Consider the following 15,123-nt stretch of genomic DNA (forward strand, 5'->3'; position numbering starts at 1 on the left):
GAAGAGAAAGACAGACGGTAAACAGAACCACAGGAATGGAGCACAGAGTAGTTGGGACAGGGAAAGGCAGCAGGGAGAGTTGGCTGGGTCGTTTCAGTTCGTTCCAAGTCTCACCTGCAGAGAGCCTCAATGGCATCCCGGTCCAGGAAGTCATGGTCTCTGGTGACCGAGGCGATGTCAATTGGAAACTGGACATCTGAGAAAGAAGAGTGGAGGAGGGAGGGACAAAAAACGGGGGAGGGAGAGAGAGATTAGTAGGAACATTATTTCGGTCACTAATTGGATCAATGTGCTCAGGTATTGTAATTAGATTACACACTCTACCCACCCACCCACTCAGACAACTCCCAAATCCATGTGTCCCGCCCTCTCCCCCCCCCACACACACACAGCCTTGATGAAAAGCCAAAAAAGGAAGCAGCATCTTAGCCGACCAAACAAACACAGCTGCAGCTTTCAGACCCTGGACGGCAGGGGGGATGAGCGGGGAGAATGGCAGAGACCAGGGGATTGACAGAAAAATGACAATAGGTGCCCCAACGTTCCAAAGGAATCCCGATTCCTCTTTGAGCCTCTCTTTCTGGTTCTTTCTTGTTTCTCAACACGACCTCTTCACAAACGTAAATTGTATGTGAGCTGTAGCCGTACAATTCTACAGGGAATTAGTCAAACCGATCAGAGTGTAAAGATGGATGAATAGATTCCGAGGTATTTGGAATGTGTTGACCCAACCCTTATTGGGAATCCTGGATCCAAACCCTCTGGGGCAAAGGTGATAAGACATCATGAGCCTTTAGCCTACTGTACTGGAAAAAGCCCTATCTGTCTGCTTATCTTTAGTGGGGCAATAGTTCTGACAACATAGACAATGGAGATTGTCCTATGGATACGAAGGAAGGAAAAATGAGTTGTATGTCGGCACAAATTCCATGAAAGTAATGGACCAGCCATGAGTCAGCTACACGCAAAGCTGTCCGATCTGGTGTGACTGATTGCTGTTTGAAGTGTACTGTATCTGTAAGGTGATCAATGATATTTCACATTCACTGGCTTTATCACCTGCCTGTGCTGGACGTACCCTTCTCTTGACAAATTGGATACCTGGCATGGTTGGGTGGCAGTGAGCAATGACACATTGACTAAGCTAGTTTGGTCTTTCGGCGTTCCAATAGTTGCATTAAATCTTTTGAAATCTGGACTGTCTGAAATAGTGACAGGACATATCAGCATTGCAGAATAAGTAATGGGTAGATTTCAGGCCAAGCATGGTCTTTAATCTACTCTAATTTTAGAATGTAAACATAATAATAAAAAAAATCGTTCTTTTTTTTTCATCTTCATGTTATATAGTTGGTCCCAGAAAACTGTAGCCCTGAGTGTATAGTCAGAGTTGTATCTGCTTGTGCAAATACAGAGGCATTAATGGTGCAAAGCAAAAACACTTATACCTAAAGAATGCTCCTTGGAGAAGGAGGCTGTTTGAGAGTTTGCATGTCTTTGTGTATGTGTGTGTGTGTGTGTGTGTGTGTGTGTGTGTGTGTGTGTGTGTGTGTGTGTGTGTGTGTGTGTGTGTGTGTGTGTGTGTGTGTGTGTGTGTGTGTGTGTGTGTGTGTGATGGTTTAGTGTATAGGGGTTCAAAAAACCTTATTCCGAAGAATAAATATCATGGGGTGTAAATTCACACTCATTCTGAGGAATGATAACAAGAATTTGTTTTTAGTGTTATTAGATTCCACCCTGTTAATGTGATACTGTGTTTGTTTACCTTCATAGAGCTGGGCGTATTGTGGAAACCCTGCTGCCCGGAGCCAAGTGCAAGCTTCTTTGGCTTCAATTTCTATAGGAGATAAACACATGAGATAGATGGCATGTTATGGGCTGTAGTACACATAGCTTAAGAACAAGAGGAGGCTTTGTAAACGATACTTGTGTCATACACAGTACAGAATAGAAATACAGAAATTACATCAAACACTTAGCAATACAAGTACAACACTCTTATAACAGAATTGCCAGTCGCTGGTCAAATGTGAACACTTTCAACTTATTAACTCTCACACTTGGTCATTCTCCTCTCATGTTTCTAAACCTAGGGTTCAATGCAATGCTCACACAATCTACTTACTGTACATTTGTGCCGCTAGCATGCCATATATTAGACATTCTCTTCACTTAGTTCTAACGAAAGAGACAAGTATTACAACTCCCACACTCTGAAGAAACACCTACGTTTCCACAACATTGTCAGACTAAATTCATCCAGTCTCTTTACACAGAGGGTGCGACATTTGGACTCGTTCTGTTAAGTACTATCAGTTGTGTTCTACTGTGTGTCAAAGGAGACATTGGGGACATCTCCCAATTATCTGTGAAAGCCCTTAGATGACATTTGCCAAATGGTGTCCCACACCTCTGGGTCCTAAATTGCTCAATGCCCTGCTGCTAGAAGGGAACAGACACAGACTTCTTTACAAATACGAATCAATGCACACAATAAGAAAATTATAGTACAGAAGACCGTCTGGACAAAGGCAGGAAGAGAGATAGTAGCGGCATAAGCCATAAGTAGCCATGATGAGCAGTTGCTATTCAACTCATGCAACACATGCAAACTTAGGTACTCCTAATGTCCTGGTTTCAAATTCTACAATCCTTACAATCTGAGAGTACAATAGCTGCTAATGTCCCCCCTATAATAGGGGTGCTACGTTTGGCTGAGTATGATTGAGCTAATAGCAGCCATTGGTGAAGTGGTTTGCTTCATCTTCAGATCAGCAGCCTAGCAGTTCCAGCTCATTTCAGGGATAAATTACACACAGGAACTGCCTTTCTAAAGCCTAATTTAGTCCATACTTTGTTGTAAAATTGTGTGTCACTCACCTAAACTAACAAAATGTCAAGTTAAAAAATAATTTATTGTCAGCGTATAACACAGAACAAACGAGGCTTAAAACTCACAAGATGATAAACAAGAAATGCAGTAGTCAGAGAATGCGACCCATCCCTGTTTCGAGTCAAAGCTATGGAGAGTAGTACGGGAACGTAATGTGTGATAGCTATAAGAAACATCTGGATGCATTAGAAGGTAGACATTCAACTGGGAACCGAGATGGCCCATATGGAACGCAGGGTAAAATGTGAAGCTGTCAAACAGGCCTCCAGACAGAGAAAGCTGGACCAAAAGGTCTGCCAACAAGGATCTGGTCTCATCATTGTTTTGACTGTAGTCTACACAGCATAAACAACATTTACATACCGGTACCAACAACAAGCCTAGACTGCAGACAAAACCCACTGGCAACAAGGTGTGACGCGACCAAAAGACAGGGTCTCCTCCCTGCACTACCAGGGGTAAAGAAATCTCACAGTTACCCCGGTGACACCAACATGCACCCAGGTGTCAAATAACACTTTAATGACCATGTTTCACAACTCTTTATGTGACAATAGAGCCTCATTTTCCCCTGCTGTGGATGCAAACGGCTACACTTCTTGAAATGCTGCATGTGTATTGGGCTGCATGTGGGCTAGGTATTTTTAGAGGGTAGTGAACCCAGTGAAACATACAAATGAAAGGGTAATTATACCAACATTCTTGAAAGCAGGCGGTACGGAGGCTTAGAGCTTTCCTCTGTGTGTGTATGCATGCGCATGTGTCTGTGTGCATGTTTGCCAAATCCAAACTCATGTTTAAAGACAAACCACTCAAAAGACAGTGGACTCATTGACGTGCAAAATAGAACCAGAACACATAGTTGGCTCACAACCCCCTATGTCCTGGCCTAAAAGACCAATATGGAGTCTAGTGGAGGCTTTTACAGACAAGTTGTCTAAAACCACACCCCATGTGGATGCCGATATCTCTGTGATGACCTAAGTAGACTAGGTGACTATAAGGACCAAATGCATTCGTAATTCATTGGCTGTGACAATAAATGTACATCCATTCATATATATCGTTGTTGTCAGGTGGAAACATTGTATCTCCAAGTGTCAAATGTGTACTTTCTTTCGCAAAGTAAAGCCCTGCTTCATCAGACAAGGCCGTCGCACAAAAGTAGTGAAAACAGCAGATCTACAAGAACACAACGCCTCGCGGTGCGAGTCGTTGTGTGCTTGTAGATCGGCTGTTTTCACTACTTTAAATCATTTTTAAAATGATAAATGCAAAACGAACGGTTTTGGACATACAAGGTTTTCCCCCGACAACGACGATATATATTCATATATTTCATTAATTCAGATACCCAGTGCAGATATTTAGTCAGAATCTAAGATTATTATCCTGGCATAGAATGAAAACTGTGTTCATTCGGTTGGCCTAAAAGAGTACTGTGTCTGTCTTTTGTTTTCCTGCAGGAAGTGGACGTGGGCTTGAGGCATCTGGTGAAAACAAACCTAACAATAGAAACAAAAGAAAATATTATAAAAAAAACAATTCTGTGGTTCTAAATAGCACGTCACGCGTCCACCGCTAGTACCCTTTGACTCAAAAGTAATCCCATAACTTAAGGCTGATGGGTGTGTTTGATGTTGTGTGCGTTTGTCCTCCACGCCGTCCGTGCGGCCAGCCACCCTCATTCCTCATGCCTTGCCATGGGACTACCTCACTTCCTCTTCCTTATTTCCTCATAGGAAGTGAGCCGAGCGGCGCTGCCGCGGCTGCGGACCGCCCGGGCCACAACACTCCGCCTTCGTTTGTCTCTGGGCAGATAATAGGTGGGGCAACGGCCAACACAAACAACGTCTCCGGTGATTGTGTGCACAAGTGAGCGCCCTCATGGCTCAAGACCGCTACAAAGTCACACTGGACGAGCGTCTCCTGTCTATAAATATGATTTCTCTAATCACAGAATTAGACTCAAGTCATAAAGTTGAGTCACCGACTAATAGTGGCGACACGATTATAGGTTTATCTATGACCAGCAGTCTGAACACAGAGAAGTAAACCAGAGTTGAGATGGTGGAACGAAGCCAGCAGTAAATGTTCCAAGATACAGTACAGCTATAAAATGCTACATAATCCGGAATGCTTGGCACAAACACATTCCTACAGTTTACCAAACATTTCCAAACATGTAATATAACTTTCTTGAGCAGAATTTGTTTCTCCTTCCTTTTTTTAACTAGTAGACAGTATCTCCACAGATGGACTTTGTTAAGTTAAAACACACCATGTTTGATGAGATCTATGTCTGCCTAAGCTAGAATCAAGGTGGGATGAGGCAACAACAACATCATTCTACTGGCATCTGCTTTCCTGCCAGGCAGCATACATACATACAGAAGTACCTGCTGCAAACCACAGCACTCCTTTCTCCTGGTCCCTAAATAACTTCATCTTTGCCGTTTCTAGACTGACTGGCTTGGAGTCAGACACAGATTGTATAGACATAATTTATATACAGTGTATGTATATAAACATTGTCTAATATACTGCATGGTCCCATCATGCACAGGGACAGACCAACGCATACAATCACGCGCACACACACACAGCTGGATAGGCGAATGCATGGGCCGAGTTCCTGACCAGATCATCATGTCCTCCTGAGGGGGCCACACAGGATGTCTGAGGCATGTCCGTCAGGCTGAACAGAGAGACAGATGGATGCGTAGAGTGCCTCAAAGCAGTCTGAGCAGTGCAACTATTTCACTTCATTCCAAAAATGCCTGTGTTAAGACCGATATTTGGGCGTACATGTACAGATATTTTGTGGCATTCCCATTTTGTGAAAAGGAATTTCTTTGCGAAATAGGCCTACTTTATTTTGGCTAACATCAGAGAGACACTCTACTCTCAGGCCTCTTTTCCACCTGGGTTGAACAAGTTCAGGGTTTTTTTTTTCACTCATTTTTCAGAACCCTGAAAGTTGGTTCGGAACCACTACAAATCCTATTTTTTTCTTGCTCTGAACTGGGAACCAAAGTAGGCGTGCCACTATTCTACAGGTTGGAAGATGCAGATGCGATACAAACAAGCGAAAAATCATTTAAAAAAAAGCTAAACTGTAAGTGCCATTGATGATTGAATTTCCCCTGTGAAATGGATACTTTGACCAATCATATTCGACACACTGAGCAGTAGTACCCACTGCCCCAGGTTTGATTCCAGGCCTGCAATCGAAGCTGGGGCAACTGGGGACTACTGCTCCCCAGGTTCCAAGAATATAGAATAGGACCAGTTCTAGAACCAAACGTTATTTTGGTGGAAAAGGGGCTTCAGTGGGAAAGATGGAAAGAGAGATGAGAAACAGATAACTCGACTAATAGGAGCCAAGCCGATACTAATAGAGATTTCATATGGATCACGAGCGGCTTTTCCCCTGGAATTGTGCCAAAGTTGAACTGGTTGGGGGCCAAGGAGGCGTCAGCATAGCCCTCTGTGCACTGTCCGCTTCTAAAATTACCCAACAGCACCCCACTGTCGTTTCCCTCCATTCCGCTCTCTTCTCTTACCCACATTTCTTCTGCTCTCTCTCTCTCTCCTCTCACTCTCTCAGTTCAACTCTGCTCGCCCCTTCTCTTCTCTCCTTTCCTGTGGCAGGAAATTCTCACAATTGCCGGCCAAAGTTTTCCCCCAGTGCAGCAAGGTCTGGCTTGGCTGGGTCTGAATGCTCAGATCCAGTGGGAGTTTGTCAGCAGCTACCAAACAAAGCAATCAGCTCCCCACCTCAAAGGCTTTGCTACATACATACATGGTAAACCGGAAGACAAGAGTCTGAATACAATTATTGCTGGGCTTGGGTCTTTGATGTAGGCCCATGAAGAATAATACTTGACAATTAACAGTTGTGAATTGAGGCTCCATGACTTCTTATCTGAAATTACCCTATAGTCATTAGACCTCAAAGCGCTGAACCAATCAAGGAATTCTTATCAACTTTAGTTGGTGTAGGTAATTGTTAAGGAGCTGTGAAGTGGGTCTACAACAGGTGATGTATTAAACTGGGCCACAATGTGATTTAATTGCAATCTAATTTACAAGTCAAATGGAATATGACTTGTATGGATATTACACTAAAATAATGTAATCAGTATTCCTCCCTGTCTCCCTCGCCTCCACAGAGAGCTGATATCATGCATCAGACACTTTCTGAGGTCACAGTGATATGAGTTTGATGAACATGTTATGGGCGTCCATGGGTAGAGGGGCCATCTGGGAAACATAAAGGCCCCGGTTCGTTCGCGCCACAGCTATGTGTTGAGCAAGACACTTAACTTAACCCTTTACTGCTCCCCTGAGGGCTCATCATCTGAGCAACCATCAGCTGGGAGAAGTCGAAACTTGAATTCCTTTTTTGTGTTGTTCTTTCAGCTTAATCTGATGTCTGACAGTACCTGGCCCGTGCGGTTTACATTTCTGACCAATTCTTGTCCTGTGACGCTTTTAAAATGATGTCCATCGCTACTGTAAGAATAGCAAAACGCACAATGAGAAAGGCCTTCCTAGTCTACCAAAAAAAAGAAGAAAAATAAACAATCTCCAGAGTATTATAGCGGAATGCAAAGTTGGAGGCTGACTAAACTCTCTGATGGGTATCAGATTGGTTGAGACATCTGGGGTTCCCCAAGACGTCTGGCTGCAAAGTACCGGTAAGTGAGATGGTGGTGCCCAGAAAATCACCATCTGGTCGGCCTCAAACCATGCCCCTTGCACGCACGCACGCACGCGCACGCACACACACACACACACACACACACACACACACACACACACACACACACACACACACACACACACACACACACACACACACACACACACACACACACACACACACACACTCACACACACACACACTCACTCACTCACTCACACTCACACACACACACACACACACACACACACACACACACACACACACACACACACACACACACACACACAATGAGGTTAGCACCATGGCCCGTTCCGGTTATGTAGCACCAGGATATCAGCCGCACACACACATACATGCAGACACAAACACACACACACACACTTACACACAGAGCAAAGCAAAGCACAGCTGGCCCAGATGGATCATCACAAATCTAACCCTGAAGGCCTGTGGTCCCTGACGACAGATTTATGCTCATACCAATGGCCCTAGCCATGGATCAGGTGACCAGAAACATACAAAGCCTCTCATAAGCCTTCAACTGACCCAGAGTCAGATGACCGTCGGCTGTTTGCCTTGCCACACTGACAAATATGCCATCATAAATAGATCTCAGGACAGCCTGCTTGCTCAAGTCTATTATGTCAAAACGCAGCAGCAGGAGCAGAAGAAAGATGGGCTAAGTGCAAACAGAATATTGTGTTTCTTCACAGGACAGACAGAAATGGTGTGTGTGTGAAGTGGATGTAAATCCTTCAGATAAGGCCCTGACATGCTTCCTGTTTCACAAAGAGTGCCAATGAAGCGCGCTTCCCCCCTTTGCTCTCCTCCTCACTCCGTCCTCACAGTAATGCACGCTGGCCAATGACTACCTGGACCAGAAAGCCAGGAAGAGGGCTTACATGTCTGGGGGCAGTCAGTAATAGTTGTTATGGGTGGTGTTTTCTGATGCTTTTTCCACACACTCAAAAAGTTGTCATGCAGGAATTATCTATTTGGGGAACAGAGGTGTTGTAAGTCTCTGTGGAGTGTGGAGGTAATGTCACTTGCCTTGTGTTATGATGGATAAAGTATGTGTGTGTGTGTGTGTGTGTGTGTGTGTGTGTGTGTGTGTGTGTGTGTGTGTGTGTGTGTGTGTGTGTGTGTGTGTGTGTGTGTGCGTGTGTTCATACAACTCTTATTCAGGACTTATTTGTGAGAATGTGATATGGTTCCACGAACTCCACACTGTGCTGTTATCAGTTCCAGTCCCGTCCTTTGAGATAGCGGGCCAAACACATGCCATAAGTCAGTGGTTCTCAAAAAGAGGATTTCAGGGACTCGGTTCTAGGTTCCTTTATGGGGTCTATATTGACCCTTACAAGTCTGTAACTCTGAGAGTGTACAAATGGAACCAAATGGACCCTAACATTTGTACACTGCATGTCAGAGTTAAGGGAAGACATTGGAATTTTAAAGTTTGAGAACCACACTGCCATAAGTCTAATCACAAGGGAAAGCGGTTTGAAGTAATATGAGAGAGAGATGTGTAGACAGAAGAGCACACAGCCCACAATCCACGTTTAGCCGGTAAACACAGTCTAAAATAGGGATTTACACAGCCACAAAACAGAAGGCATTCTCCCTAAAATTCCTCAGCAAAAGGTATCCATTTAGGCAAACGCCAAATTGTGCTCAGACAAATTGCGGGCACTGGAATGGTCAAGCAAGCCAGCCAACCAACACTGGTTGTTTAAACAGAACATATCCCTGAGAAATTTAACTAAAATGTTTTGCTTAAATAGTCTAACGACTAACGATCCAACACTAATTAAGTTCCCTCTGCATAAAAGTGTCTAAAACATAGCCTGGCGTTGGACAAAGTAGCCTAAACATCCATCAAATGGATAGTAAAACTGCAAGAGAGTATCAAGACATTTGTTAACTTTCCTTATTCACAAGGCTGGATGACTTATCTGACAGCGCACAGCATTGATTCCAGACTTTTTTCCAAACGCAACTTGAAAACGTATCTTAAGGTTTCTCTTTAAATAACGTTTTTCTTAAAATAAACGTTTGAATTGACCGAAAGCTTTACACACAAATAAGTTCTCATCAAATAGCCCAAAAGAACCGCTACACTGCCTTATTAACTTGTTATTACCATTACTGTTATTATGTTGTAGTATTTAAACGTTTTACTTATTCGATGTAATTAAAATGTTAAGAAACAATTGCGGTGGCAACTAACATAGCTTTACTTACGAGTTAAAATCATTTTCGAATGTCTCAGTCGAGTCGTTGACTTTCCGTTAAGGTTTATTAGCTCCAATGTTAGGGCTGAGCCCGCATGATAGATCCAACGCAGAGCAGAACATACGGGACAAAACCTCAAAGCACGATCATCTCCAAATGTCCCCTGGTCCTCGCGCAAGGCAATATAGATCCATGGTTACAGATTCAACTGGCGGCGTGATAGTAGTGTGTGAATAATTCCGCAGTTTTCATTAAATCTTACTACAACTACAACAACTTCCCTGAATGAGCTCCCCAGTAGGAATGTGAATGGAGCGTTATGTGAGTCAGGCTTTTGGAATGGGCGATTCATCCGTGGCTCCACCTCTCCACTCAACCAACCCCCCCGCACTAGACTACTGCCCACCTGATGGCAGTGCTGGGAAAACTACTCAAATAAGTAAGTAAAGGTCCCGGAATTCAAAATGTACAAAAGTATTGTATGGTATCAACCAAAAGTACTTGCAAATTTGTATAGGGCTGAAGTGGTTAATGTATGTTTTGTAACTAATAATAATCAAATGTAAAGCTTTCAATTAGGATTAGGCCTAATTGTAGTGGAGTAAAAGTGGCCTAAAATATTTGCCTCTGAGATGTAGTGGAGTAGAAATACAAGTTGGAAATACTCAGTAGGCTAAAGTAGGCTACAAATACCTCAACATTGTTCTTAAGTAGACTACAGTAGCCTACTTCACTTGCAAATGTACTGTAGGCTACTCAGAACTTTCCACTGACTGGACCCTGCAGCAGTGGCGTCAGTTCAGCAAAAGCTAAGGTATGGCAACATGACTGGTGTCTTGCAGGCGCGCGTGCAAGACACCAGTCATGTTGCATGATAAATTCATTTTAAGAAGTACATTTTAATGTTTTACCGTGTAGTCAATGGCAGCTGCCATACCTTGCCATGCCCAAATTGACGCCTCTGCCCTGCAGTCTTTGCTGCTGGCGGCAGTATGCTAGGCTATACAGATAATTAAAGTAGATAACATTGGGTTGCGTCATAACGCATACCTTCAACGTTCTTTCTGACCATACGGCAAGAAATCTGTTTTTATTTATTTTTGGATTGATTTTGTTTGCTAATTTGTCATGTAAAATGTACAAATGTATTTCCATTGTTATGGTTATTTGGGGAGTAGGCCTCTAGTGCCCTAGTCTAAACGAGTTTAACGATGTCACTGTGAAGGTGATTAACTTAACTCGTCTCCACAGGACTCCCGCCTAGGAGTCCGCCTATTCATTTAAAAACTCTTTCCTCGTCTGCAGGCAGCAGCTCAACAACTGATGCTCATTTAGCATAATATTATCTGTCTCTGATTAGAATGTAGGCTACAGGAGACAACCGAGCGACGCCCCTGCTTTGTCACCCGAAATTAGTCTGAAAAGAAAGCGCAAGTAGCGCTGTGAAAAGAAACTGTTGCAGGTATGATAATTCCCTTAACCCCCCTTGTCTCCCGCAACAATAGCCAGCCCAGTGGTGGAAAGTAACTAAGTACATTTACTTAAGTACTGTCCTTAAGTACAATTTTGAGGTATTTTACTTTACTTGAGTTGAGTAAGCCTACTATAGGCCTAGTTATAGGCTAGTCTACTTTATAGATTTTGATTATTATCACAAAACTTACATTAACCACTTCAGCCCTATATACATTTCAGCCATTTGAAAATATCCAATCTATATGCTCACAATGCGCATTTTCAAAAGATTATTATACATTTTATTTCACTTCATTTTACACTTAAAGGAGTAGTTCACCCCCAAAACGACTTTTTTTTCTATTGATTACTCATGCCATGGAGAGTAGAGTTCAATAATATGTTTTGGTTTTTGTCACATTCATAAGACAAAAATTTGATTCGAGTAAATGTACCCCCATTGATTCCGGATGGGGACCCGTTTCGAAACGGGTCCCCATCCGGAACGAATGGAGGTAAATTTATTGTTATCACATTGTTGTCTTAGGAATGCAACAAAAAACTAAAAATATTATTGAACTCTAGTCTCCATGGCGTGACTAATCAATAGAAAAAAAGTCATTTTGAGGGTGAACTACTCCTTTAAGTAAATTTTGAATTCCGGACTTTTACTTGTAACAGAGTATTTCTATATTGCAGTAGGCTATTGATACTTTTACAGTATCAATAGTATAAAAAATGTTAGTACTCTTTCCACCACTGAGCAGCACGCTCATACATCATGCACAGGTTGCAAAATATGCAATAATTGTGAAAATAGCCAAAAAGCTCAATAACACAGTGCAAGGCGTTGTGAGCTGCTATTTTCACAACACGGATCTGGTATGGGGGTCCCTGGCACAAACTATAATTTCAGATGGGGGTCCATGGACAAATACACATTAATTTGGAGGTCCTTGTTGTTGAGAACCACTGGTTTAAACAATAATCAAAAAAATGTGGAAGCACGCCCAAATAAGAAAGTACACAAGCTAAAACTACCAATATTTACAAGCAACTTTACAGAATAACAAGGCCAAAGTCGCTTATAATAAGCAGACCTTGCTACACTGCAAGTGACATGACACCGTTGTAGGATAAAGTGTAAATTAGGCTCTCGACTGGGGGAAAGTGTCAACAGTTTGCTGATATTTTCCAGACCTTAATGGCCTGTGTGTGTGTGTGTGTGTGTGTGTGTGTGTGTGTGTATGTGTGCGTGCGTGCATGCGTGCATGCGTGTGTGTGTGTGTGTGTGTGTGCTTTTTACTTTTTACTGTTTTTCATAGAACCTCTGAACCACGTCAGCGCTTGGCCGGAGCCAGCCATGTTTTATTGCCATAGTAACACACTGACTCAGTGGAGGAATAAAGAGTCTCACCATATGCGGCTGGGAAATACATGTAATGTGGAGCAAGGATAGAAAGAGCGATGCGTGATGATGGTTGATGATGATGATGGCGAAATTCCTGGCTAGCCCTGCAATGTGTTGTTGGCTGCCACACTGGGCCCAGCTGACAGAAGAGTCACAAGTGACTCAAGAGGGTTCCTCCCAGCCATTAACGAGTGGAATCATAAGCCTAATAGCTTCTCAGTAAACTTGCCGGGCCCACGGCAAAGCATAAACCACATGGCACAACAGTCACATGGCCTATGGATAGCCTACGTGTGTGTGTGTGTGTGTGTGTGTGTGTGTGTGTGTGTGTGTGTGTGTGTGTGTGTGTGTGTGTGTGTGTGTGTGTGTGTGTGTGTGTGTGTGTGTGTGTGTGTGTGTGTAGTGTGTGCGCCCACACAGGTGAGAGAGAAAGAGAGAGTGAGCGATCCAAACAAAGTTAAACACTATAGCCAGCCACAGCGCTTTAACCCATTTAGAACGGGTACACATTATTGTGTATCATTATTTTATGCTTTTACTATTGAAAAATAGCAGATATACCGGTACAAGCTCACAGAGTGCCGCGCTGCGAGCTTGTAGATCTGCTATTTCAGAAAAATCGTGAAAATTAGAATTTTGACCCGATTCTATAAGTGTCTTTGAATCCTTCTAAGGTTTTTTGAAAACCTATGTTTCTATGTCAGCAATCTGGCCAGCCATCGCCAAAGAAAAGGTCCTTTTCACTTAACTGGAGCTCAGTTAGTCTGTTCTTGAGAGACTACTATGTCAGTGGTTCTCAAACCTTTTCATGTGAAGGACCCCCAAAATGATAAGTATTTGGACCCGCATCTCAAAATATTTAGTTCCAGGGACCACCCAGAAGCAAATTTGAGTTATAAACGTTCGCTTTGAAAATATATATTCAAAGATTTGCACACATTTTCAAAAAATAGCAGATCTACAAGCTCACAGCGCGACACTCGGTGCCGCGCTGTGAGCTTGTATATCTGCTGTTTTTCACTGGTTAAAGCATTCAATAATTCTAGGCCTAACAAGCAGAACATACACCCACAAGGCCACAACCCAAAGTCAGCTGTGCCCTCCATTGACATGGGTCAATACTCCAGCAGGGTGATAAAGGCTTCAATAGTTTCATGATGATAAATACATAAGGCAGACAGAGCTGTGCTGTAGTGTGTGAGGCATCATCAGACAGCCAGACTAACGGTGCTGCCAGTTGCCCAAGGGAACGTGAGTGAGCCTCTTTAGAATGTCTATTATCATTCATCAAAGTCTCATCACTTGCTTGGCTTATGATTCAGATAGAGATCAAATTCACCAGAATAAAGACAACTTTACCGAAAGAAAAAGGAAATTAGATTTTCTGTGGGATCAGTGGTATTAAAGCTTTGGAAAAATGTTTGGCGGTCTCAATCAAGAAAACATGTTTAATCTTGAAATGAATGTTATAATTAAGCACAGGCGATCAGGGCCTGATTTACAGCTATTCTGACTTAACCACTTTCAACCTGGCATCCTTGTTTTGGGCATGCCGTTACAGGTGACAATTAGAATGTTTTATAAGTATTTTCACTATTTGTTGTACAACATAGGGCTTAAGTGGCTAAATGTGTGAAAAGAGGCACGTCAACTTGTTGCCTCTAAACTGGGCTGTAGGGTACAGAAGGTTGTAAAGGTCATGCATATTTTAACCACTTCAGACAAAGGGCTGTGGGCTGGGAGACGAGGAATCAAATAGGGAATTGTGTCAGAAACTGGAACGAAGAAGCCCAGCCTTTGAGACAGAAATAGAAAAATGGAACATAGTTGATTGTAGGAGAAAACTGTACATACATCCCATCAATTACCATGGAAGAAGATCCAAGCAGGCAGAAATGGCCCACTAATTGCCTTTCTCCGGAGGTGTAGGTGCCTGGGGGTAATAGTTTCCCATGCTATCACCTCTGCTCTATCCCAAAACAACCAGGGCTGGGGTGAGGGTCAGCGGATGGACATGTCTATCAAACAAAAAGCAAACACCCTGGGCCATGTAAACAATGTCAACAAAGAAACACAGGAGAGATAACCAAGTTATGGGTCCCCAAAGGTTACTGCAGCTGCACTGCTCCTGACACAACAGTTAACTCACCAGGAGTGTGTGTGTGTGCGAGACTGCGCGCTGCGCGCGTGTGTGCGCTCGCAAATGCCTATAATAAATCAGAAGGGATAGCCTCTCTCTAGCCCCTTTTACACAGCCTGTTCAAGACGGGAATGTTGCCCCATCATCCCACCTGACTGTTCAGTATATAGGTACACAGTACAGGCAGGCACAGAAGAATGGGGGTTCATTGTTTTTCAGCCATTTGAGCTGCAGCAGGTAGGCACTTGTCACAGGCTGATCAATATCTGTGTAAAGGG

General features: G+C 43.2%; 1 protein-coding gene across 2 annotated transcripts in view; it reads right to left on the reverse strand.

Annotated features, from left to right (window-relative positions):
• The window catches only part of dlc1 (DLC1 Rho GTPase activating protein), a 129,344-nt gene that overhangs the window by 23,687 nt on the left and 90,534 nt on the right, over nt 1–15,123 (reverse strand). The window contains exons 1-3 of one of the 2 annotated variants that reach the window (XM_080722892.1): nt 9,849–10,114; nt 1,766–1,837; nt 115–196 (exon numbers count right to left, since the gene is read on the reverse strand). In XM_080722892.1, coding sequence (XP_080579018.1) covers nt 115–196; nt 1,766–1,837; nt 9,849–9,861 — 167 coding nt within the window. In that variant the 5' untranslated portion in view covers nt 9,862–10,114. Of the gene's footprint in view, nt 1–114; nt 197–1,765; nt 1,838–9,848; nt 10,115–15,123 lie in introns of those variants that run through there. The other variant, XM_080722891.1, reaches the window with a different exon arrangement.

This window comes from Nannobrachium achirus, assembly GCF_963921795.1.
Source record: "Nannobrachium achirus genome assembly, chromosome: 3".
NCBI lineage: Eukaryota > Metazoa > Chordata > Actinopteri > Myctophiformes > Myctophidae > Nannobrachium > Nannobrachium achirus.